The sequence below is a fragment of the Rosa rugosa genome, chromosome 7 (genome assembly GCF_958449725.1).
Source record: "Rosa rugosa chromosome 7, drRosRugo1.1, whole genome shotgun sequence".
Taxonomy (NCBI): domain Eukaryota; kingdom Viridiplantae; phylum Streptophyta; class Magnoliopsida; order Rosales; family Rosaceae; genus Rosa; species Rosa rugosa.
Genome location: NC_084826.1, coordinates 17,863,796 through 17,888,256, shown reverse-complemented (window position 1 = coordinate 17,888,256; position 24,461 = coordinate 17,863,796). Strand labels below are relative to the sequence as shown.

The window sequence follows — 24,461 nt, the reverse complement described above, 5'->3', positions numbered from 1 at the left end:
TACAAGGAAAGATAATCTCTAGATTCTTCTAATTACACCCTATTACCACTAGGTCAAGTAACCTAGAGTTTGGGCCAAACACAAATAGAGATATCCTTAAACAAATTCGATATTTTACAATTAGCCTAATTACCCTTGTTTGGCTCCAATTTTGCTACAGCTGGTCAACAGTCTCTTTTCTGCCCGGGCGTGCCAGCACCGTTCGGGTGCAGTCGTTGGGGGTGTCCCTTGACCTGACTTCTTTTCAAGTTATTGTAGACGAGGAGAGCACCAACCTCGTCGTGGGATTCTTTCTGCCTCGTGGTGAGGACTTTGCTGAAGTTTCTTCTTGTTAACACAATCGATACTCAATATTGTAGATCGAGCAGAGCAACATCACCGGGAAGTGTTGAGATCTTGCTAAAGCGTGACTTTAGCTTGGCTGGTTTGCGAGGGCGTTACCCTTGCTTGGCTGGTTCCGTAACCGTTGTGGTCGAGGTACTACAATCGGCTCCCGAGGAGACTAGGACCGAAGTACGTTGACAGAGGGTTTGGTGGCACTGAAAGTCGGCTTCTGAGAAGACTAGGACTAGGAGTGTGATCACCGGTAATAGAAAGAGAAGGAGAGGAGTTGCTCTTAGAGAGGTTTGCTCTAGAGAGACTTAGATCATCTTAGAGATGTATTGATGAGTGAATTGTGTTCTTTATTGTGTTTCATTGTAACCTCTATTTATAGGCTACCATGCCAAAGTGTTTAGCATTAAACAAATGATAGTGGAGCATTAATTGGAGATCAGAAATGATGAATTTTGGAGATAAGGAAGCATAATTGGAGATAAAGAATGATGAATTTCGGAGATAATGAGGCATAATTGGAGATAAGGAATGATGAATTTTGGAGATAAGGAAGCACTTTCGGCTCCTTTATTCCTTCAATTTTATCTCCATCAAGCATTCCGATTTTGACCGTGACCTCTTCATAACAAATGTTCCACTATGAGTGTAGATCACTCTGGTCAAATTTCAGAGCTTTTCATATAGTGGTTGGGCCGGAAACGCTGCTGGACCTCTTACAGGTCCAGTTTTCCAGTTTTGCTTCTGAAAAAGATTGGACTGATTGTTTGAAGGCCTTCCACTCAAAAATATCTCTGGCACTCTTCATAAGAAATGATCCTTGGGATGTCTAGATTTAATCTGGACAGTTTTAGCTCATTTAGATTTCATTTGGTTAGTCTGCCGCCCCTCCTTCCTTATTTAGCTCGGTTTCTCCTAGCCGAAGTAGGAAAATGTGCTAAAGTTGACTTTTCCTGTTTCCATGCTTCCATGCTTCCATAGTAGGCTTTATTTAACCTCTAAATATATATTTCAAACTTGTCGACAATATATAGCTTGAGCCACCGACATTGGCTCAATTTCTCTAAGACGTGCCTTGTCAGGCCAAAATGCTCATTTTGGGTCCAAACAACCCTCTCTTACGATTTGTTTATTTTGCTTTCTTTCTTTGTTTTTTCTATTTAACAAGTCAATCATCCCTAATCAATCACCTAGCCTTATTTACCCTCCACCGCCACCTCATTTTCACCTCTCAAACGTCGTCGTATCGCACTACAGCCCCGACGTCATTAAACTTCCTCTGCAACCTCCCAAAAACCCTAAACCCTTTTTCTTAACCCCATTAAATCTCATCACTTCACACCATTCCCCAACTCACAGCTGCGGCAGCTTCCAACTCATTTGCCTGAGATTAGATTCCATGATCTCTATTGGGTCACAAAATGACGATTTCATGGAAACAAAAATCGTCAGTGTTGGCAGAGGCTGTGACGGTGGAGATTCCTCTTCGGTGGTGGTGGTGGTGGTGGAGAGGGTGATGGCAATGACGAGGATGTGGTGGCGAAGGAGTATGGGCGGTTGTTGAGGTTTGATGAGGTGATGAAGGAGACTGAAGCTCGCGAACTGGAGCATTCTTTGGACATGCTTGAGGTTGCAAAGACTACTGGCCTTTGTAAAGAGTTTCTTCTTCGCTATTTGGCTTTACAGGTCTCAATTTGCATTTTTTCATAGTTTTTGATGGAAAAGAAAAGAGGGAAAAGAGAGTTTTGAAGACAAAGCTCATAAAATGAGCGGGGCATAAAAAAGAAAAAGAAACAAGAATTGCAAGGGATTATCATTAAAATAATAGAAAAGTAGAAGGAGTGTATGAATAGAGAAAATGAGTGTGTCAATATCACCACCATCACTAGTTCACTACAACCACAATAAACATTTATAGTTTCAATAACAATTAATTTTCTACAAACTTCAAGGATAGTAAATTTAGGGGAGATGAAACTCTTAAAACATTGTATAAAAGAATAATGCGAGACTAGAATAGTTCAACACAGGCCAATGGCACAATTGGGATAGCGAAAAAGAGTTGCTGAAAGGTTCTATACATCTGCCCTTTCTCAAAGCATTTTAATATTTCTAGGATGCATGTCAACCGTATAAAAGAAAACAAAAATAACAATGATTAACGAAAAGGTGTAAAAATTTGAAACACCCGGCCACAGCATCATCCATCACTGCTCTTCTTCTGGGTACCGAAACATGTTGCTAAATGATGGATTCACTATGCTAAATCCTCCATCTATTAGAAGATTATGCCCACTTATGTACCTGGCCTCATCACTAGCCAAATAAAGAGCAGCATTTGCCACATCTTGTGCCTTAAGTGTCACACCCTTCAAATTAGCCAAAGAGTTCGTCATATTCTCAAATCCCTCATCATCAAGGCCAACAAATTTCGTAGCCAGAGGCGTCACAAGCGCATAGGGTGACAAGCAATTCACTCTAATCCCAAATTGGCCAAGCTCAACGGCTGCATTCTTGGTCAAACCATTGACTGCGTGCTTCGAACACGCATAGGCGTGTGATGCCGCACCACCAATATAGGAGCTCACACTAGCTGTCGATATTATGCTGCCAGTTCGAGCCCGAATCATGGGCTGTGAAGCATGCTTTATGCCAAGGAAAACGCCGGTGACGTTGATACCAAGCACACGCTCGAAATCGTCCTTAGTATTGTCGATAATTCGTGCCTTGTTCTCGTCAGCTATGCCTGCATTGTTGAACATGATGTCTAGTTTCCCGTATGTGGCAACCGCTTTTTCCACAGCATTTTTTATTTGATCTTCGTCTCTGACATCGCAATGGACAAAGGTGCAATTTTCCGAGCCTATGGATTCGACGACTGAATGGGCTAGCTCGTCTTGGACATCGGCAATGATAACTTTGGCTCCATGATTGACAAAGGTTTTGGCTGTGCATTCGCCTATGCCGCTAGCTCCTCCTGTTATCAGTGCTACCTTTCCTTCTAGCCTATATTCAATTGCAAACAAAGCAACAAACAATTACATGGATAGGGAGGCTTGAAATCACATTTTTATATTAGAAGATTTTTCATATTAGAAGATAAAAGCTTAAGGGATATTAGAAAATAAGCACCAAACACTTTTAGGAGTACTTTTTTGTCCCTCTATTTTATATATAAACTAGCAACCTCTCACATGCTATGCATATGGTGAAACTCTCTGCAAGTAACCGAATAAAGTGAGAAAAAATTGTGGGGTATTTATCTTTTTATTTATTTATTTTATTAAATTTATTACAAATTGTTATAATTGTTTTTGATAATTAAATTGGTTTTTAAGAAATTTTAATCTTTTAATATTATCTTCGTTATAGATTTTAACCTTGGCCAACAAACCCTTCTATATATTAAGAAAATAAAACGGGACTGAGGCAACAAGTGATAGGTCCAGGAAACATCACGATCACATGATCTACGTTTTTTTTTTTTTTGCCTGAATTCACATGATCTACGTTAAAGAACAATATATGCAACATTATCGCAGAACCAGGATTTGTAACTTGAGGGATCGAGAATAATATAGACGTCTTACTAAAAAAAATAACTTTTTCTTTAGACTTCGACCATAGCAAGCAATTTTTTATTTTTTATTTTTTAGAAGTTACTCTACAACTCTTATCATGAGTTGATGAAGCTCAAAAATTAGAGGGTCAATTTTAAGCTCTGACTAATGAGTGATAGGAAAAAAAAAATATTAGAGGTTAACATTTAACAATGTTAAGCACTAAACGATATACAAAATTATCCCTCGTGTATGATTGAATTTCATTAAATGAATTCCTTAATGAGAGGTTTTTTTTGTAAGTACATAATTACAAGATTTAATCACCATTTTTATTAACTATATAATTATGACTACATAAGAATGTGCAGGCTTTTATCAAAAAAAAAAAAAATGTGCAGGCGGGGGTGGTGTGTTCAATTGGCTGAGAGTATTTCTGTGTCAATTACACATAAATTATTCATTAATTAGCTATCATGTGGTAACCCATATATAAACATTTCTATATTTACCTGACCAAAGTAATTCACGAAGACCTCAAGAGTGCAGCAAAGAGTGTCAACTATTGGTCTGGTGTTACCACATTTATTTACAACCAATTTATTTATTTATTTAACTAAATAAACCCAAATGTTTAGTATGACATGACTCTGGTTAGATCGGAAGAGAATTTGAACTGATGTGGTTCTATAGAGTCATTGAGTTATCTGGGTATTGGTTTGATCTAGTAATGGGTGTTGTGTGTGTTTGTTAAATAAATCCAGGATAATGAAGAACAACTATATTCGATTTTAACGAATAAAGAAAGAGGGTTGGGGAGAGAAAGAAGAAAAACCAAGAAAAGTAGGTTGTTCCCTTTAGAAGTATAAACAACTTGCTCCCTTTAGAAGTAGATTGTTCTAGATTTCAGGATTTGGGATTTCATGTAAAATCTGATAGGGAAGGGAGAGTGGCAAGGGAACTGATGAGGCAGAACGCAGAAGAAGAGTAAAGGAAACTTGGGAATGCGAATTCAAGCAATTTGAGCCATTAGATCTAGATCTATACACGTGGTGAGTTGTGGTTAAAAGCTTAGGAACCTCAGGAAAGAAAAGAGGTCAGGAGAGGATCCGCGTCCATAATATATGACCTTCTTCTAAACAGAAACATAGAGAGAGACTCTGATGTAAATGTTGTGCGACCACATGTTGCCTGGTTTTAATGGATTGTTTACTTCATTTTTCTCAAAAAAAAAAAAAAACATAGAGAGAGAGAGAGAGAGAGAGAGAGAGGGGCTACAAACCTTCTTGTGACGGCTGAAATTACCGAGGAGACTGACATTGCTCCTGCTCTGAGAGTGAGAGAGAGAGAGAGAGAGAGATGAATATTTGGAGAGAGTATTTGGTTGATTGGTTCTCTTAAAATGGAGAGAGGGTGCTACAAAGAGCACTCAAGTATTTGGAGAGAGTGGGGCAATACGTTGGGATGATGGTCAAGCTAGGGCGGCCATAATTATTTTATTCTATGGTACAAGTGGAGTGCTAATGCGCATGACAAATGGCACGTTACATATTTTCTCAATATAATAATAACATTTGGGATCAAAATTGTGTCGATTCTCTTTTCTACACAATTTGTTCATATACTGCCCCCAAGCTCCAAACTCCCTTTTGCTTTTTCTCTCATTTCTATACTTGGCTAATCCATATATAGTTCAATAGTTGGTTAGCCTAGTAATCTAGTAATATCCCTCTCCACATCTGTCGACTCTTTCTTCTCTCTTTTCTCCATTTTTAGTTTATTTATTTAATTATTTAAATAATAATAATAAAAAAGAACTAATTAAATAGAAATAAAATCTATTATTCAATATCATTTTGTTTAGTAACATAAATTTTTTCTTTGTGAATGAGAGGTCGTAAGTTCAACTTACAAAAAATTATTTATTGTAACTCTTTTGTTTGAAACAAACTGTCAATGCTTTATTAAATAGGAGTGACCTCCTTTTCAATTACATCCCAAATAAAAGGACGGGGAATAGACTCCCAAAAGGCCTCCTGAGAACAAGATTGAGCATGATTAGCTAAAACATGAGCCACAGAATTCGCTTGACGATAAGTATGAGTAAAATAAGAACCTATAATCCGTTGAAGATCACAAATAATGTCATCATACACACTTTTCAAAAGTGAAGTATGGGGAATGACGCTCTACTTGGTAGCTATAACAAGTAAAAGAGAATCCGTCTAAAAAATTACCGGAAAAATATGATGCTCTAAAGCAGGAGAGACTGAGATCAAGTACGATTCAGATGATGTGATTATCCTAGCAGTGCTTGATAAGATTAGATCATCCATAAACAAATGCCCAATGATTGTTTGGCTCTCTAATGTCAGCTACCTAGTATATAATATTAGTGGGTTCATGTTATAATAAACAGTTGTATACTGCATAACAGAGACATTGAAGGCTATAGAACAAACACAAATAACGACAAGGCTGGTTTGTTCAAGAATCATCATATAATGGAGCCATCGAATCAATTTTTAACGTATTAACTCCTTTATTAATATTTCGATTAATAACTTAAGAGTAAAATTCAGGTTTTGAAAAATTTGGTTGTTCAAAGGAAGTTAAAAAACAATACCAGCAGTTACATCAATATTATTCTCTACTCTAAATTTCTATCTCCCTGGTAAACAGTAGTCCTTAAGAACAGTGTCCTTACTGTTTTGCCCTCTGTCTTTTTATGGCGTTTTACGCTTTCGCCTCATTGCTGCTATGCTGTCTGTGTGGCACTATCTGGTAGGGCTGGCTTTGGTACGGTTACCATGTTTTTTGGGCTGAGCCAACTACCGACCGAATCCTGTCGGTATGCTCAAACTCAGTACCACTACCGTGCCAAAAAAAGTCAATACCGAAGCTTCCGGTTACCGACTTTTCGGTCGGTTTAGTTTCGGTTCAGGCCCAACCGAAATAGATGAATGGGCCTAATACTGATTGGTATTTTTTCAGCCAAATTATTCATTCTAGCCTGTTTTAAGCCTATTTTTTCTGGGCAGTTTTTACCAAATACTTAATACTCAACACTCGGCAATTTTCTGAATAAATACCTCTTCATCAAGTCTATTCCTCACTTTCTTATGGAGATGTGAGTTCCAGACTTGATGTTTTTCTCTCAGCTTTTCTCCTATAGTTAATAATGTTCCAGTTCTACATTACAATTTACAAGTTCACAAATCATATGTCACTGATTTCTAAGTCTAAACTACTTAAATATTACATAACTTCAAATAGGAACTATAAATATTCAAAGAATAAAAAATATGCTTGTGATTTGATAATTCCTATCACTAAACAAAAACCACACAGCAGCTATATTTTTGAATTGGAGGTTTGCAGCATCCAAATCTTCAAGTAGCGGTTGTTGTAGAAGAGTTCGCACCTCCCAAACTCAGTGCAGAAGTTCCTTCAAAGTAAAAACCACAAAAAGAATAAAAACAACAAAGTCAATATAATAATAAGTTGATGAAAATATCAAAATACGCAAAGTAAGTTAATATTTTCAGATTATTACCTTTCTGCAAGTAAGTCATTTACACATAATCACAGTTCAAAACTTCAAATAATCAAAACACAACCAATCACATACAAGTTTACTTACCTAATCAAAGACATTTGCGGGGTTGGTAATATTCTGCGCTTGTGCTCCAGCTTGTAGTGAAGACCAGCACAAGCACACGGCCAAAACGGCCACACACATCCAAGCTCTAGATTGATACATCCCCACTGTGTAAATATCACTAAAATTCTGATACACCTATTATAACCCAACTGCTGAAATTCATGCAGAACTGGAATAGTCCCCCTGACATAGCAACAAGCATAACAAAAAAAATTGCAAATTGAATCAGTGAGCAGCCCAAATAGATTAAAAAGCAGAGCTTTAACTTGAACACTTGAAATGAACTAAATTCAAGTTCATTTCACAACAACAATTCACAAAAAATGAAACAGACTAATTGAGACATCGAAGAAGATTACTTACTTCACTCTATCAAAGTTCAGACCCATTTGTTTCCCACCATCTTGGCCTGTACAAAATCACTTAATAGATTACCTTTTTATCATACAAAATTACAAATTAGACAAGACTAAGGAGATAGATTTTACCTAATCCGTTGTGCTCTGAACCACCAGTTGAACACCATATAAGCCTCTGAACAACCGCTTCAACCAAGCAACTGATCTAGGTTTTCGAAAGATTTGGGGATTTCAAAAATCAAAGGATATCTAGGTTGAAATTTATGTTGGTGAGCTTCGCATCTTGCTTAGATTGTGTTTTTGGGACTGGATTTGCAAAGATCTTTGTATAATTGGGGCTAGAATCAAAAAATTGGGGCTGGGTTCTCTGAGAGAGAGAGAGAGAAGAGTGGCTGTTTCTTTCGAGAATGAGGTCTGAACCTCAATCCCTTTAGGTTTTCCCACTCTCCACTCAGATCCAACGATTATGATTAATTGCTGCTAGAAATGAACGGCCCATATCATCCTACTAATAAAAATTATCAAAAAATTATAAGAACCCATCATACCCTGTCGGTTCGGTAATGCCGAACCTCTCTAATTTGCACTACCACTACCGAGCAGTGAACATATGTTCGGTACGGCAGTACCGTACCGTAGCCTCGGTAACCAAATCTGTCGGCGCCGACTGCAACGGTTCGGCTGGTTTGCGGCTGGTTTCGGCAGGTATGGTATTTCAAGCCAGCCCTACTATCTGGCCTGGTTCTTGCTTGCCACTGCATCTATTCGTCTGATTTAGTAGTTGAGAGCGTACTAAGTGATAGAAAGAAATAGGTAAGAGGCTGGGATAGTTATTTGCCTCACACAAAGAAAGGCAGGCGGGGAGATAATTGGTGGGCTGACAGAGAGCGAGAGGCGGCGAGGTTGTTCCCTCAACAGATATTCGTGTTGCCTAGGTACGATACATTTTTTTTGTCCAGAGAATTTCTTCATTCTCATTCTGAATCTTTGCCTGTCACTCATTTTTGGTTTGTAATCTGAATCCTTTTGTTGGAAATATTTTGCAGATAGATAGTGGGCATGTTGACCCATTTGTACAAGAATTTAGCAAACTAATCATTCCAGTCAAGAACAATAAGCACATAATGACTCATTTAACTTCCATCCAATATCGAAAATGGAAGAGGTTCCTTGTGATTTTATGGGGAATTTTAATAAATCCCAAGCCCATTATTCGAAGTCCTTTTGGTGAACTTCTATCTTATTGAAACTATAGTCCATTGATCTGATTCAGCTTCTCATCTCTGTTGCTAGTTATTATACAATATAGAAAAGTTGGTGATCTTTGTTCATCGGCTTAGTAACAGTGTCGGTTCGAGCCGAGCCGGTGCTGGAAAAGACGATGTTTACCCATTTATTTATTTATTTTTAATTACAAATATAAAAGTACATCATTGATATGAGCATAAAATGTAACGATTATAGTGATAGTGTTAAATCCTTTACATTTTACTTAGCTATTTCCTTAAAAAGTTTATTTTAACTTTGTTATTTTCTTAGGTACTTTGTGAATCAATTCGAGAGAAAATGGAGCTTTAATGGAGAAATAAAGGCATCAAATATGAGTATAGATGCAAAGGACGAGGTTTGATCACTCCCTGGTCATAAATTACAAAAGAAGCTCATGGAATTTATTGTGCAAAACAGTTTCTGCAAAGCTGAAAATTGAAAGTCCAAAATCAGCTTCTCGGATTGAGTTTTGGAGAGCTTTTCTTGTAACCTTTCAAGGGAACTCTTGCAGTATGGGCTGGAAATACTTGAAGACAAAATTATGGTACAATAGAAGCCCAAGAGCTGGTCAGAAACGTCAAAGATACAGTAGGAACCTTGCCCAAAGTAGGCTTCCCTAGAAGCCAAAATCCAACAGCTTTCCGGATTTCATTTTGAGAGACTTTTTCCGTGACCTTATTAAAGGTTTTTCTCAAAGGTGATTGATCATTCTAGAACACATGATGTCATAGAACATTGAGGAATCGAGAATCATCCAGAAAAGTGGCTACAACAAGTCAACCCAAGTCCATGAACGAAGCTTGAAGAGAAGAATCAGATCCTATTCCAACTAGGGAAAGTCATGCCGTGAGTTTTGGAAGGCAGCTATGCTGTGCAAATTTGGAAGGTTCAAGACACCATTGACGTCAAGGAAAGGCATTAGGAGAAACCTACAAGGTTACGGCTTGAATACAATTACTTGAAATTAATTTCTTTAATTCTAATTTTATGCACCAATCAAAGGAAACCTCAAGCAACTAGGAAAGTAAATTGCAAGCAGAGTTGAAGAAGGAATCAAGGCATGACGTCTCCTATAAATAGAGGCCTCAACAACACAATTCATCACCACACCCTTCATCTTCTCTTCTATCTCTCTTTCTTATTCCTCCGCCACCATCTTTTTCTTCTTTTTCCTTTTCTCCATTTTTATTTTCAATGTGTTTGATTTGTGATTTCAAAACAATGTGTAACTATAAATTTTTTTTTTTTTTGAGTAAATGTGGATTTCATTAAAACACCTGTCAAAATGATCATTACATATCTTTCTGCTGCATTCAACCTAGACATATCAAGAAGTTGTAGTATGAGACACCACTGTGATACATAGGGATAGACCACCTATTCGAACTAATCGCTCACTTATTAAAGCAAGCCTATAACTCTGGAGATTCTAACACATAGCAAATAGGCCTAGCACCACACAAGAAACTAGATTTTTTCCTTGCCCTTCAAGCTAGGGCTAGGAGGTTTGGTTAACAAAGGCCTTGGCTCGGGGATCTATGTGAAGAGGTTGGAGAAGTTGGTGCAAATGAACAAGAGGAAGGGGACGAAGGCGTCCTGGAGCTGAGTGGCCAGAGTCTCTGTGGTCCTCCCCGCCATATAGAGGCAGTGGTAGAATTAGCGCAAAAAAGCACACTGGTAGAGGAGAATAGGGTTTCTCATAGAGTATGTTACCTAAGATATAATAAGTGTTCTTTTAATTGAGGTCTTCATAAAGAAAAACTTATAATCAACTTGCATATCATTGCATACAATTTTAAAATTAAACTAAATGCGAAATCAGAAAGCATAGAATATCAAACTTTCTAATTTCCTATATTTCAACATATAATGTACTAAGGTAAAATAAATAATAATAAAAAACTCAGCCACTCAAAATTTATTATAATCATAGTCTCAATTTTTTTTTCTTCGCGTTAACCTATTTGACTTTATTGGTTTCCTTGTTAGCTTTTCAATGTCCAAACTCATAACCTAGAAGTCTGGTGCTTTCTTTGCTAGCCTACATTGATATAGTCCAAGAAGTTCTAGTAATTTAACCTGCTCTGCAACTTCTATTGCTGTAGTATGAAAACATTTATTTAGTATGAAAGTTGTAATATGAAAACATTTATTTAGTCTCAACTAATAAAAAGTTTCCAGGGTTGTACAGATGTCTAAACCAATACTATCCAGTTAGATAGTCTTTCAAACTGGCACAGAGAAACCCAAAGATGAAAAAGCTTTACTAATCAACATCAAAAAGACAACAAAGCAATCAAAACTCGACCAATTGCCCAAATTAATGTTAATGTCTTGGTTGAAGGTATCAAATCAAAACTAAAAGTAGTCAAAGGAACAAAGCAAAGGCAGAGAGATAGCCATAGAATCAAACTAAAAAAACCATCAAATTCCATATAAAGAAACAAAAATTAAAATGTACTTTTCTACCAATACAATGTTTGATTTAACAAAATGATTTCATCTAGAATTTAAACCAATCATCATCGAAGAAGAAAGAAACAATTGTACAGACTTTTGGTAGAAATGGAAAAGTGAAAGACCCAAAAACTTCTTCCGCTTCTAGAAGACCTTGATCCGCGCACTTCTGATACTTTTTGCTTCTTTCTCTCTACGTCGGGCAATCTGAAAGTAAAATCCGATTACAAAAATCCAAAGCAATTCTAAAAGATTTGAAAGAAACGTAATTCGACAACAACCAAATGAAGATTAATGATTCGAGAACAAAATGCTAGGAAGGAGAAGAGGCCCCAACAGTTAGAGTTGAAAACAAAAGAAGAAGACAGACTCATGTAGAGCCTTCGCGAAGAATTCACAGTGAGGAGAACAAGGAGAGTGAGAAAAAAGAAAAAATGGGACTGCGGCAAAATTGAGTTGTTAGTATAGAGCAAGCAATGATCGTTCGATGCTAGAAATTAAGGGTAACAATTTTATCACACAAAACTAAAAGGGTCTTTCTAAATGTACCCAACAAATATCTAAATACACCCAGCAAATAAATTTTGTATGAAAAGACAGTTGTATCCCCATAAGAAATGACATTAAAAGTCATGGTAAACTAAGATAATAACAAAAAAAAAACCCATAAAATTTGAAATTATGTTTTCTATGTACCCAGCAGTTTGTATAGAAGGGTCTGATGAAGATTCAAAAAAGAACTTAGAGGTTCTTTGGTGGAGAGTTAAGACCTGCTGGTTTGTTAACATAATTGAAATCAAAAGCAAGAATAATGGTCTTTCCTCATTTAGCCCATACAACATATGGCATCAAACAATCAAAAGGCTGGGGCTTCTTGTTGATAAAAATGGTACACCGTTGTCTATATGGTCTCGGATTATTGTTCTTCTTTGATAGTCTAGATGAAGATTCTTCAATTGGGATTGCCAAGCAACCGGACACTCCAGATGAGCAAGATGCAGGTTATATCGGTGAACTGCTCAAGTCTGTGCAGATGGTTATATATGTAATGAAGCTCTATTCAAGAGAGTTATATTGGCAAAATTTGAAACTGCAGTTGAGATGGAGAAGATAACTTTTGGTCATGAAGAAATTAAAAAACAGTCCATCCAAATTGAGAACACGTCTTTGAATTTGGAGATGGAGCGGTTTGCTTAGATGCTTTGCAATTGATTTCCTTCATTTTAGGTAAGAGATCTTCACCATGCAAAGGCCTCCCTTTCATTATGATAATTGCATCCTGTTAGTCCCTTCGATCTATTAGGATCAATGATAATAACAAGGATAGAGTGCATTGCTTGCTTCCACATTGCGTGTGTCTGCTGGGTGTAATACCCGTCAGGGTGTAAGAGTTGTGCTGGGTGTTTGGTATTCTTCATCAAGGTGTATGGGTTTTGATGGGTGTGTGAATTTTGCTTGATTTAATAGGGTATTATAGGAAAAATTGCTGGGTGTAGTTAGAGATTATATAAATTTGTTGGGTTTAAAAAGTTTGCTGGGTGCACTTAGATATTTGCTGGGTACATTTAGAAAGACCCAACTAAAATAGACTAAAACAAGAAACAAACAAACAAACCTAAGAAAAACCTAAAACCTAGAAGATATAGGAAGAAGAAGACAAGCAACGAAATTGAAAGAAAATAAAGAAATCTAAAACCAAAAAAATAAAAAAAATTGGAGGTTTTTGGATTTAACAAAAATTAAAAGAAAAAGCAAAAGAGAGAATTTGATTTTTGGTTTTTAGAAATCAAGATAAGAAGACATTAGAACTTAGAAGCTCAGTTATCCAGCACCAATTATGCTCAAAACAAGTTATGCATCCTAGTTTCAATTACTAAGGTTATGAGAAAGAAATCAACCAAGAAATAAGTCGTGAGCAGATCATGTCCCTCATTTTTATTTCCCTTAATTACTTAGCCTAGGTGAACGCACAATACCTAAGCCTATCAAACATGCAATCAAGGTATAGAACACTATTCTATCAATAACACATATAGTGTCGACATGTTCAAAGCATTAAGCACACATGGAAGTTTTATTGATTTTAGAGTTGAATCCTAGTGTTGAACGCCTCCCTAGCATGCTCTTCTAATTGTTTGAAACTTAAATTTTGTCCAAAAGTTTACTACTTGCGAACAAAGAAAACAAGACGATTAGGTAAATTGTTTCTAAGTCCTAGCTCCAATTACATGCATAAATTAAGTTGGCCACCATAAAACATAAACACATAAAAGTTTTCCATAAATAGGAATCAACCAATCAATCTCAATTACCAAGTTTTCGAAATTCTAGTTAGCATAACAAATAGTTTATCACATAATTGGGGCTTCAAACTTTTCCCCTAATTAACAAAATGTTAACGTTAGTGACCGAGGGGTCTCTAGTTAGCTTTAGAGAGAGAGAGAGAGAGAGAAAGAGAGCGACACAAGCGAAGTATAGTGGTTCACCTCCCGCCTTAGCGGGAGACTACGTCCACTTGAATGTGTACTAGTGTGTAGAGCCTTGCGGCCTAACAAGATTACAAGAGATGTAATGGGATCGTGTTTAAGTGGGAGGAAGCATTCCTTTTATAGGTGAAGGAATGCTTCTCCTTTACATGGTTTTCGATGTGGGACAAGCAAACAACTATTCTAGTATAGAAATGCCATATTGTGGAGGCAACTTGGCAAGGCTGGAAAGGTGGCTTCCCGGCGACGGATTTGCGACTTCCGGATACCGTAGCGTAGCTTGAACATAGGGCTACAAGATGCAAGTAGCGGTTGGGCCTCATCGTGGCTTGTGGGTGTCCCAAAGAGGGTGTTACGTATGCTTGGTGAGATAGCAAATACTCCATATTGTTGGAGGTATGTACAAGTCCCCGAAGTCCCCAAGTAAGAGGAGCTTCTTGGTTGGGGAGTTATACACATGATGTCAGCAAGCATAAGTAACCGGGCGGTACGGAGCCCCTACAAGTCCCCGAACTCCGTAAGCAAGAAGGGACTCGTTAACCTGCATAACAAAGACAAAAAAACAGGCATACGTAGAATGCTCGTTGCATTGGGCAACAAATGTGAGTTGTATGGATATGCGTTGGCATATATAAACGTATGGGGTGCGTGATACATGGTCGTGTGAGCATATGGATTTCATATGATAAATGTGTGACGCGCGCAAGGAGACGAACGAGGTCGGGTTTGACGGGGTTACGCTCGTGAGGTGTAAGTTGCATGAGTGCCGCGAAGGTATGCACTTGTAACCCATGAACAATGACCGCGCGTACGGTTGTGTCTGTTTGGTTTTCGCTCGTATTAATGGAACGGGAAAAGAATTTGATTTGTCGCGGTCGGTAAATGACAAATGGTAGAAAAATTCAATGTTCCATTAACGTGTGGTGTGTCGAGTAGACATGAGTGTAAAGCTCGATGATTGCCGGGAAGACATGAGCTGAAAGCTCGTTAGCGGGAAATTTGGGGTTGCCGGGAAGGCATGAGTGGGAAGCTCAAGGGTTACCGGGGAGGCATGAGCGGAAGCTCGTGGGTTGCCGGGGAGGCATGAGCGGAGGCTCAAGGGTTGCCGGGGAGGCATGAGCGGGAAGCTCGTGAGCGGAAGCTCGTGGGTGCCGGGAAGGCATGAGCGGAAGCTCGGGGTGCCGGGAAGGCATGAGCGGAAGCTCGGGGTGCCGGGAAGGCATGAGCGGAAGCCCGGGAAGGCATGAGCGGAAGCTCGGGGTGCCGGGAAGGCATGAGCGGGAAGCTCGGGGTGCCGGGAAGGCATGAGCGGGAAGCTCGGGGTGCCGGGAAGGCATGAGCGGGAAGCTCGTGGGTGCCGGGAAAGCATGAGCGGAAGCTCGGGGTGCCGGGAAGGCATGAGCGGGAAGCTCGTGGGTGCCGGGAAAGTATGAGCGGAAGCTCGGGGTGCCGGGAAGGCATGAGCGGGAAGCTCGTGAGCGGAAGCTCGAGGGTTGCCGGGAAGGCATGAGCGGAAGCTCGGGGTGCCGTGAAGGCATGAGCGGTAAGCTCGTGAGCGGAAGCTCGTGGGTGCCGGGAAGGCATGAGCGGAAGCTCGGGGTGCCAGGAAGGCATGAGCGGGAAGCTCGTGAGCGGAAGCTCGAGGGTTGCCGGGAAGGCATGAGCGGAAGCTCGGGGTGCCGCGAAGGCATGAGCGTTAAGCTCGTGAGCGGAAGTTCGTGGTGCCGGGAAGGCATGAGCGGAATCTCAAGGGTGCCGCGAAGGCATGAGCGGAATCTCAAGGGTGCCGCGAAGGCATGAGCGGTAAGCTCGTGGTGCCGGGAAGGCATGAGCGGAAGCTCAAGGGTGCCGCGAAGGCATGAGCGGAAAGCTCGTGAGCGGAAGCTCGGGGGTTGCCGGGAAGGCATGAGCGGAAGCTCGGGGTGCGCGAAGGCATGAGCGGTAAGCTCGTGAGCTGAAGCTTGTGGGTGCCGGGAAGGCATGAGCGGAAGCTCGGGGTGCCGGGAAGGCATGAGCGGGAAGCTCGTGAGCGGAAGCTCGAGGGTTGCCGGGAAGGCATGAGCGGAAGCTCGTGGTGTCGGGAAGGCGTGAGCGGTGAGCTCGGCGGTTCTGGGAATGCACGAGGGCGAAATTTGGCGGTGCCGCTGAGGTACGAGCGCGAAAAACTCGGCGATGCCGCTGAGGTACGAGAGCGAAAAGCTCGGCGGCGCATTAACGGGTAGCTCGAGGTGATGCCCTGAGGCATGAGCGCGACCGTTGCTAATTATGCTGGGCTGTATGTACAAGTCCCCGAAGTCCCCACTCAAGGAGGGTGCTCTTGCGGGTTGATACCAAAGCGTAGCTTTGTGCCGTATATCAAGTATAATTAGTGCGAGTGCGCCGTCCATCTAGAATTGGTTGGAGCGAACGCTTTTGCCCTTTCGGGTGGGCCCCTGCCAGGCCCTGCGAGGAGTCCCCCACTCCTGGCTATAGACCTCCGGATGGTCGAAAAATTGTTTGATGAGGGGAGCTGCGCGGAGTAGAGGGTGTTGGGTAGCGAGCCCAATCTTTGGTACCCAAGCGTCGGGGTTAACTGCCGGATCAATGGCTGTCGTGGGCTGTGTTAACTAGTCCCTTTGCTATTTCTCGGAGGAGAAACTTGACTGCAATGCCGCGTAGCGGTCATTGTCATTATGAGGCGTTGCCTTACCGCTTGGCGGTTGGTCTGAATGAAAAATGATAAATACATAGAGCAAGGAATAATATTTTGTTCGAGTGTCCCATGTTTATTTAATTGAGTTGCAATTAAATAGAAGCATGGCATATGTGTATAGCATGTACTTGTAATGTGGATGCTAATATCATTTTTGCATTTTTGTAGATATGCTAAAAGATCATTGAGATCGGTATGTGAGGCATGACATATCTAGTATGTGAGATCTAGAAAGTGTTGCCAAATCTATGAAATGTTGTAGGCATGCTTAAAAGTTATGGAAGCATGTAAAGATATATCAAGCGTGATATTCTATAAGCATGCTTAGAAGTAGTAAAAGCATGTGATTGGCATCGACAATAGCTCAAATTGTAAGAGTGTAAGAGATAAGATAGTGACTTATCTTATGCCGATTTGGAGCGAGTTGGAGTTGGAATCACCGTATGTACCCAAATCATGTTGGAGTTGTCCAAGCATGACGCTCCATTGCTTTGGTGGATAAAGTGTTCCGATAATGTACGTCAACTCCTAGTTTGAATGCCCAATAGAAATAGTTGAATTTCCTTGAAACAAAATAGATGATTAATATGTAGATTTGTAAAATCAACATAAATAATTTGCATATGTCCTTTGATAAAATTGTAAGCAAAGTGTATAAGCAATGTAGTGGTTGACAACAAATGGCATATTTAATAGTGTGCGGCTTAAAGTAAAATTCAATATGGCAATGAAATTACAGATGCACTTCTAGGGTGAAATGGCATGCTGCCAAGTGATAAGCCATGTTTAATAAGCCAATATTGCACATACGTGGTTGTGTGTAGCCAAGACATGGTGGTTATGTTTTAATAATCACTTTGAAACTAAATTGGGTATGACCCAAAGTTTGTTGCCATTTTGGAGTCAAAACATGCACTTCTAGTGGGAGTACATGCATAATTGAGGCTACAGATATATCAATTCGTTGATGCTTGTGCATATGTGTACATGATCAAGCAAAGGCAGAGCTTGCGTCCACTGGGTTAGCACCAAATGTGATGTACCCTAAGAGCTAGCATGCAAATCCAACATCTAGCATGTGATGAAGAAGTGAATTGTCGGTCCGCTAGCAGCCAACATCTAGCATATGTAGTATACTATTGTTTTGATAAGTATATTAAAATAATAGCACTTGAGCACATGAGAAGGCATATGATACCGCCAGCGAGCGTTCCTAACCATGTGCTGCACCTGGCCAGTCCACTTGTGTGAGGCACGTGTGTATCAAAAGTACAGAGAGATTTGATGGTTGGCTTTGTTTCAAATGAACCCCGTGAAGAGTTGGGGTGTGCAAATCGAATTTGTGGGTGTGAGTGCTCCACAAAGTCATGTCTAAGTAAATGCCAATCTGATAATTATGAAAGCCAGATAAGCTAACCAAAAGTTAACCTTGTGACAATAGTTTATTATGCTCCCCAAAAAGTCATAAATGGTTAGTTGTAACGTGCACGGATGATGCAGTATGTACTTAGCATGAGGTGTCTAGTATAGCATCATATATGCATGTGCCAAACCATTTGTTCGATGGACATCTGGAATCAAAACAGATTAAGAGTGTACATGTGGCCGTATATATAATTGTAGAATCTGCTGGGCGACACATGCAGATACAAGCATGACGTATGAATGCACAGTAAGTCGAAGAGCATATATATATATATATATATATATGAATGGCAGTGATTTCGAAAGAAACAAACTGCATAGAGAAAGGGACTTAGCTTTTCGTAAATCCCAGACTCAGCGACCGTCGTGCTTTGAGCGAGGGCCGTGTTGACTCTGATCGAGACATGGCCAGGGCTGAAGTATAGCGGAGAATCAAAGATGGGTGAGAGAGGATCAAGAACTACTGGGTGCTGAGAAGTCTGGGGGGGTGCCCATAGAAGATGGATTGAACACGAGTGCCCAGAGTAGATGATAATCTAGGTGTGGAGAGAGTTGTCCAGCGGTGTTCTAGAACTCAGCGGGGGAATTGGTGCTCAGCGGTGACCCGGAGTCAGTGGAGGCATGGAGTCAACGGAGACATGGTGCTTGGTGGAGTTGGCTAGCGGGTTGTCCGGCGGAGCGGAGCATGGTGCTCGACGGAGTTGGCTAGCGGAAGAAGCTTGGGTAAGCGGTGGTGACCGGCGGAGCTTGGGCATCAGCGGAGCTTTTGATGCCTAGTGAAGATTTGTTGCTTAAGAGTTGAAGTCCAGCGGAGGCTGCCGGCGGGAGTTGCTCGGCGGTGATCGACCGCCGGAGACGCTGAGGCGGGGAGAGGTTTGGAGCTCGGCGGATGCTCAAAGTGTGGCGGAGACGCCGAGTTAAGCGGAGGCTCGATACTTATAGCTCAGCGGAGATTGATAGTTCGGCGGAGTTCATAGTTCATCGGAGACAGCAGACCTAGAGTTCGGCGGAGCTCCAAAGAAGGTTGCTTGAGCTCAGCGGAGGAATTGGTGGTCAGCGGTGATTGTGAGCTCAGCGGAGGCAGTGCCTGCAGCGGGCGCTGGCATGCCGGCGCTGGGCTGGGCTGGCGGTGACCTGGTCCGAGCTGTCAGCCTTGTAGAGCGTGATGAGTTCGCTGGCAGTTTGCAGGGATGGGTAGTGGAGCACTGGGCGGAGGTATGTGCGGCGGAGCGGACTCGGCTGAGGCTCCGAGTTCGGCGGAGCGGTGCGGAACTCAGCGGAGGTTCCGAGGTTGCGTTCAGTGGAGCGAAGTCCGAGCTTGAGTTGGGCGGAGCGGAGGATTTGCAGCTAGCGGAGCTGCAAGTTGGGCGGAGCGGAGGATTTGCAGCTGGCGGAGCTGTAAGTTGGGCGGAGGTAGGGCCGCTGCAGTTAGCGGAGCAGTTGAACGGAGGGGGCCAGCGGAGGCTGCAGGTGTGGTTGGTTGCTGCTGCTGGCGGAAAAAATTTGAAAACAAAGGAGATGGGTGGCCAGAGAAATTTTCTAGGTGCCCAGAGCAGTTTTGCAGCCCCTTTTTTTTTTTTTGAGTGTTCAGCGTTGACCAAACGTTGACTGGCTTTGATGGGCGTTGACCGACTCCAATTTGATGTTGAATGAGCGTTGACTCGACACTTACGGGTCAAAGTTCGTGGTAGGTGACGAAGCCTTTGTGTTGGCTTCCCACAGACGGCGCCAATGTTAACGTTAGTGACCGAGGGGTCTCTAGTTAGCTTTAGAGAGAGAGAGAGAGAGAAAGAGAGCGACACAAGCGAAGTATAGTGGCTCACCTCCCGCCTTAGCGGGAGACTACGTCCACTTGAATGTGTACTAGTGTGTAGAGCCTTGCGGCCTAACAAGATTACAAGAGATGTAATGGGATCGTGTTTAAGTGGGAGGAAGCATTCCTTTTATAGGTGAAGGAATGCTTCTCCTTTACATGGTTTTCGATGTGGGACAAGCAAACAACTATTCTAGTATAGAAATGCCATATTGTGGAGGCAACTTGGCAAGGCTGGAAAGGTGGCTTCCCGGCGACGGATTTGCGACCTCCGGATACCGTAGCGTAGCTTGAACATAGGGCTACAAGATGCAAGTAGCGGTTGGGCCTCATCGTGGCTTGTGGGTGTCCCAAAGAGGAGCTTAGTCAACTGAGTCGGCAGTTGCTGGACTCGGCCAGGGAGCCCGAGTTCTTTGATTGATTGAGAAAAGTCAGGAGGAAAATCCACGAGAACCCTGAGCTCGCCTTTGAGGAGGACGAGACTAGCCGATTCATATGATCGGAGCTCGACTTGCTTGGGATAGAGTACACGTGGCCGGTGGCCAAGACGGGGGTGGTGGCTTCTATCGGTTCTGAGTTGCAGCCATGGTTCGCTCTCAGGGCAGACAATGATGCTCTCCCAATTGAGGTCAGTCCCTTCTAGAAGGTCAGCAAATTTAACGAGTAGAAAGTGAATTTCCTACTCATACACCAACTCCTTTTTTTGGTCTGATACTCATACACGAACTAAGTAACTCATAATGAGTTACTCGGGGTGACTCACTAAATTTGTTTACTAAATTTTATTAATTTTATGCAAAAATGATATGATATTCCGAAGTAAAGTAAAAAGTCTTTTAGAATGATATCAAATATTTTGATCGCAAATCATTCTTTTTTTTTTTTTTTGAAAGAGGGCCAGAACGGCTGCCCTTAAGCCTGTACCATTATTGATCGCAAATCATTCTTTTGATAACTAGAATTACACAAATAGATTCGATGAATAAAACTGGTAACCCTGGCATTACTAGTAATTGTAAGAAAATTTATGGACTTTTTTTTTTAGGTTTGGACGACAATAGTAACCACACACACACCCTCATGCAGTGTATCCCAGCATAGCCGGACTAATCACTGCACCGCAAATGCACGAACCTTTGGTGTTTAATCAACCTAGGTCCCTCAAATCTGTTGGCCACGGGGTGGAGCTGGGATTCGAACGCTAGACCTGAGGGTTCCAGAGTAGGCCGCTCGACCAACACACCACACCACGTGGTTAAAATTTATGGACTTATCACATGTTTATTAGAGTAAATAACAATTGATAAATGATTTAGACTAAATAATATGAATATGGAAACAGAACTCAATTCTAGTAACCTAATCAATGTCTATATCTATTGGTAAGGGATAGAAATCTATTTACTAGATTATTAACTTAATTACAAAGATATGATATCATAAGGATTCTTAAGAGTGAAGTTTGAGTCCTATTGAACTTCCTTTATGGGAGGGGTTCAAGGCTAAACCTAACTCATATATAAGGATGTATAAGTCCCTGCAACCTCTACGACTTAGAGCATAAGTTCTTGCCCCATTCATAAGAAGCTCAAACTTAGAGAATTGCAGAAGACTTGAGCTCGTGGCTGCTTCAATCACTTCAATCAATCATACAGGTACATGTCTCAATTTTAATTCATTTATCCTGGATGTATTTACGTACAATGGATGTATTTACAATTGTGTCTATATTCTTGTGAATGATCTTGTGACAACTTAATGTATATTCTCACAAGTGGTATCAGAGCCACCTTCACAAAAGTATAGATCGTTGTATGTAATCTATATCATGGCTTTGAACAAAGAAGAAAACTTTCGGGGCAAAACCCAGAAAAAACTGCGGGTCAGATCCAAGTTATCTGGGTCAACCCGCTTTTATTTTTACTTTTAGTTTTAGTTTTTGTTCTCATATAGAACGTAAAACACAACAGGAGCATGTCCTCCCTATTATACAGTACGACAAACCAATGGAGAAAAATAGAAAAAATGGGCATGGCTCGTTACCTCTCTGTTTGGGAGATGAACATTCAGAACATCTCCGACAATCAACAAATCAATAGGATTGCAGAAATTTGGAATACCTGACATGTCGACTTGAAGGAATAGTTTTTGGCGTTGTTACTTCCAACCCCGCGCTGCAAATCAAGGAAGAGACAGTTTAATGGCTTTGGACGATTTCCCTTCAGACCTACTTAAGCGGGATTGAACAATTCCAGATAAGAAATTTTATATTGGTCTTCTTTTGAAATTTAGTTTTCTGCTACTTGATTACTGATTGCAGTCATGTTTCGTATGAATCTAATATTTTGCCTTGATAGTCCCATGTCATGAAAAGTTTGTGACCAGGTTTTATGCATGAGCCTTGGACAACATTAATGCAGCCATTTGATCTTGTTGATTTCCCATTGTAAGAGCAATCAGTTAACAATAAGATAAGTTGCATTTGATTTTGGAAAAATCATTGGAATCTCCATGTATGATTGCAGCATTGTGGGCAGAGAAATAGTAATAATGAAAATTACCAAAAGCCACTACCAAGTAGAAAAAAAGCTACTCCCATAGACTAAGAAAACTATTCTCAGAGTCTAACAAAGCTATGAAAATAAAAAGCTACTTCCATGGTTTTAAAAATTTTTAAAAATCTATTACCATAGTTGTAAAAATCTATTACAATAGATGTAGAGAGCTACGGTCAATGTGCTAAAAGAAGCTAAAAAGATACTAACAGAAACATAGAAAGCTACTATCACCTTGTTGAAAAACCACTATTACAGTTATAAAGAGCTACTAATGTGATATCTATCAAAATGAAAACAGAAGCTATTAACACCAGTTTGAAAATATGTGAGCATAAGAAAATATAAAACTACTATCACTTGGTTAAATAGCCATTTATAACAGTTGTAAAGAGCTTCAGCATTCCTTGAGCATTAACATTTTGATCAAACATGAAATTATTCATATCGACATATCTAGTCAATTCCACCAACTTAAGCATAATCACTTACTAATCAAAGAAACAAATATTCCAATATCAATCTTTCTCTTCCAATGTCAGAACAAGTAGCTTTCTGTGCATAGAATATGGAGAAATCATTAAACATACTCAACTCACAGAAGAATCATAACATATAGAATAGAAAAGGAAGCGAATAACTGTAGCAGTGGAGAACCAAATGAACAATCCATATTCAACAAAAGTACAACTTATATAATCATAAAGGAAAAGGAAATCGGAGTGTTTCATTATTGATTTGTCAAGAGGTCAAAGCACTTCTCAAGCTCAGTTCAATCATGGAAGATGAAGAAGAAAATTCTCCTCTGCTCCTCTCTTCGACGACGACCGTGCTCTTCCAGGACTACCACAAAATCTCGTTCCCGCCGTTGACCGAAACGACGGATCTCTCGACCTCAATTCGCTGCACCTGCTATCTAAGATCCGAAGGTTAACCCGGTTGTGGGGAACCAAATGTTTCGGCTCAGGCTTTAGATCTTCTCACCGTCGACAATCAAGTGTTCTTCCTTAGCTTGGATGAAATCGGCACCGGCATCATTACTGTCGGAATCTGTCTTGAAACGGTGGCTGCTAGTCGGGCTAAGGCTCCTCACTCTGGCCTCTGGAACTCAGCAGCCTTTGAACACCAGAATTCCAGATTTTTACTGGATCTGTGAAGAGGTTAATGGCTCCGGCTCTGGCTTGCTTCAATGGTTCTACTCCCAGCCTGCTTCGACTCCGACAACTGGACCTGCTTCCCCTGCCTGGCCAATCGAAACTCCGTGAGTCGGATGGCTCTGATTGAAGAAACCCTAGAAAACCAGAAGGAAGAAAAGAAGAAGAGTCTGATGGAGAGAGGAATGATTTCGCCAGAGAGAGAGAGAGATGATTTCGAGCGGTTAGTTTTTTTTAGGTGGAAGGGTAAAATCGTCAGAGATGAAATAATTTGAGGATACAAGTGGCCTTATGTGTACAAGAAAAATTAGGTGGCCTTATGGCTAATTAAAGTTTCAGAAGGACACTTATAAGTAATTCATCCTATTTTTAAATGTTTTTCAGTTTGTATATATAAAATCAAACCCTAGCATAAGATAACAAACAAGTTTGTGGTTAGTGGGTAAGGCTCAAGCTTGTATTTGAGTGGTGAAGCATTTGACCTTGCAAAATGCACTGAGGTAGGAGTTTTTTGAATTAAAACTCTGATCTTTGTCAGTTTGGCTAAAACCGAACTTTTGGTTTGTGAGAATTGAAATTGTACCAAAGTTACAATCACAAATTTGGGCAAGCCGAAGTTTTGGTTTGGTTTCAGCTGAGACAAAAAAGCTTGTTTTCAGGTTGAAAGTCAACCCTAACTAATTACGCCTATTTC

General features: G+C 40.7%; 2 protein-coding genes across 2 annotated transcripts; both read right to left on the bottom strand.

The window, feature by feature from the left end:
- Positions 1-2,272: 2,272 nt before the first annotated feature.
- LOC133721791 (secoisolariciresinol dehydrogenase-like) lies at positions 2,273-5,311 on the bottom strand. The gene is made up of 2 exons (XM_062148516.1): positions 5,176-5,311; positions 2,273-3,339 (listed from the first exon to the last, which is right to left on the bottom strand). Exons 1-2 carry the CDS (start codon positions 5,211-5,213, stop codon positions 2,541-2,543), a joined length of 837 nt encoding a protein of 278 aa, XP_062004500.1. The 5' UTR covers positions 5,214-5,311; the 3' UTR covers positions 2,273-2,540.
- A 1,659-nt stretch (positions 5,312-6,970) lies between these two features.
- Positions 6,971-8,639, bottom strand: LOC133719838 (uncharacterized). The gene is made up of 4 exons (XM_062146021.1): positions 8,046-8,639; positions 7,921-7,966; positions 7,537-7,740; positions 6,971-7,341 (listed from the first exon to the last, which is right to left on the bottom strand). The coding sequence occupies exons 2-4, from the start codon at positions 7,944-7,946 to the stop codon at positions 7,248-7,250; spliced, it is 324 nt and encodes a 107-aa protein (XP_062002005.1). The 5' UTR covers positions 7,947-7,966; positions 8,046-8,639; the 3' UTR covers positions 6,971-7,247.
- Between the last annotated feature and the right edge of the window lie 15,822 nt (positions 8,640-24,461).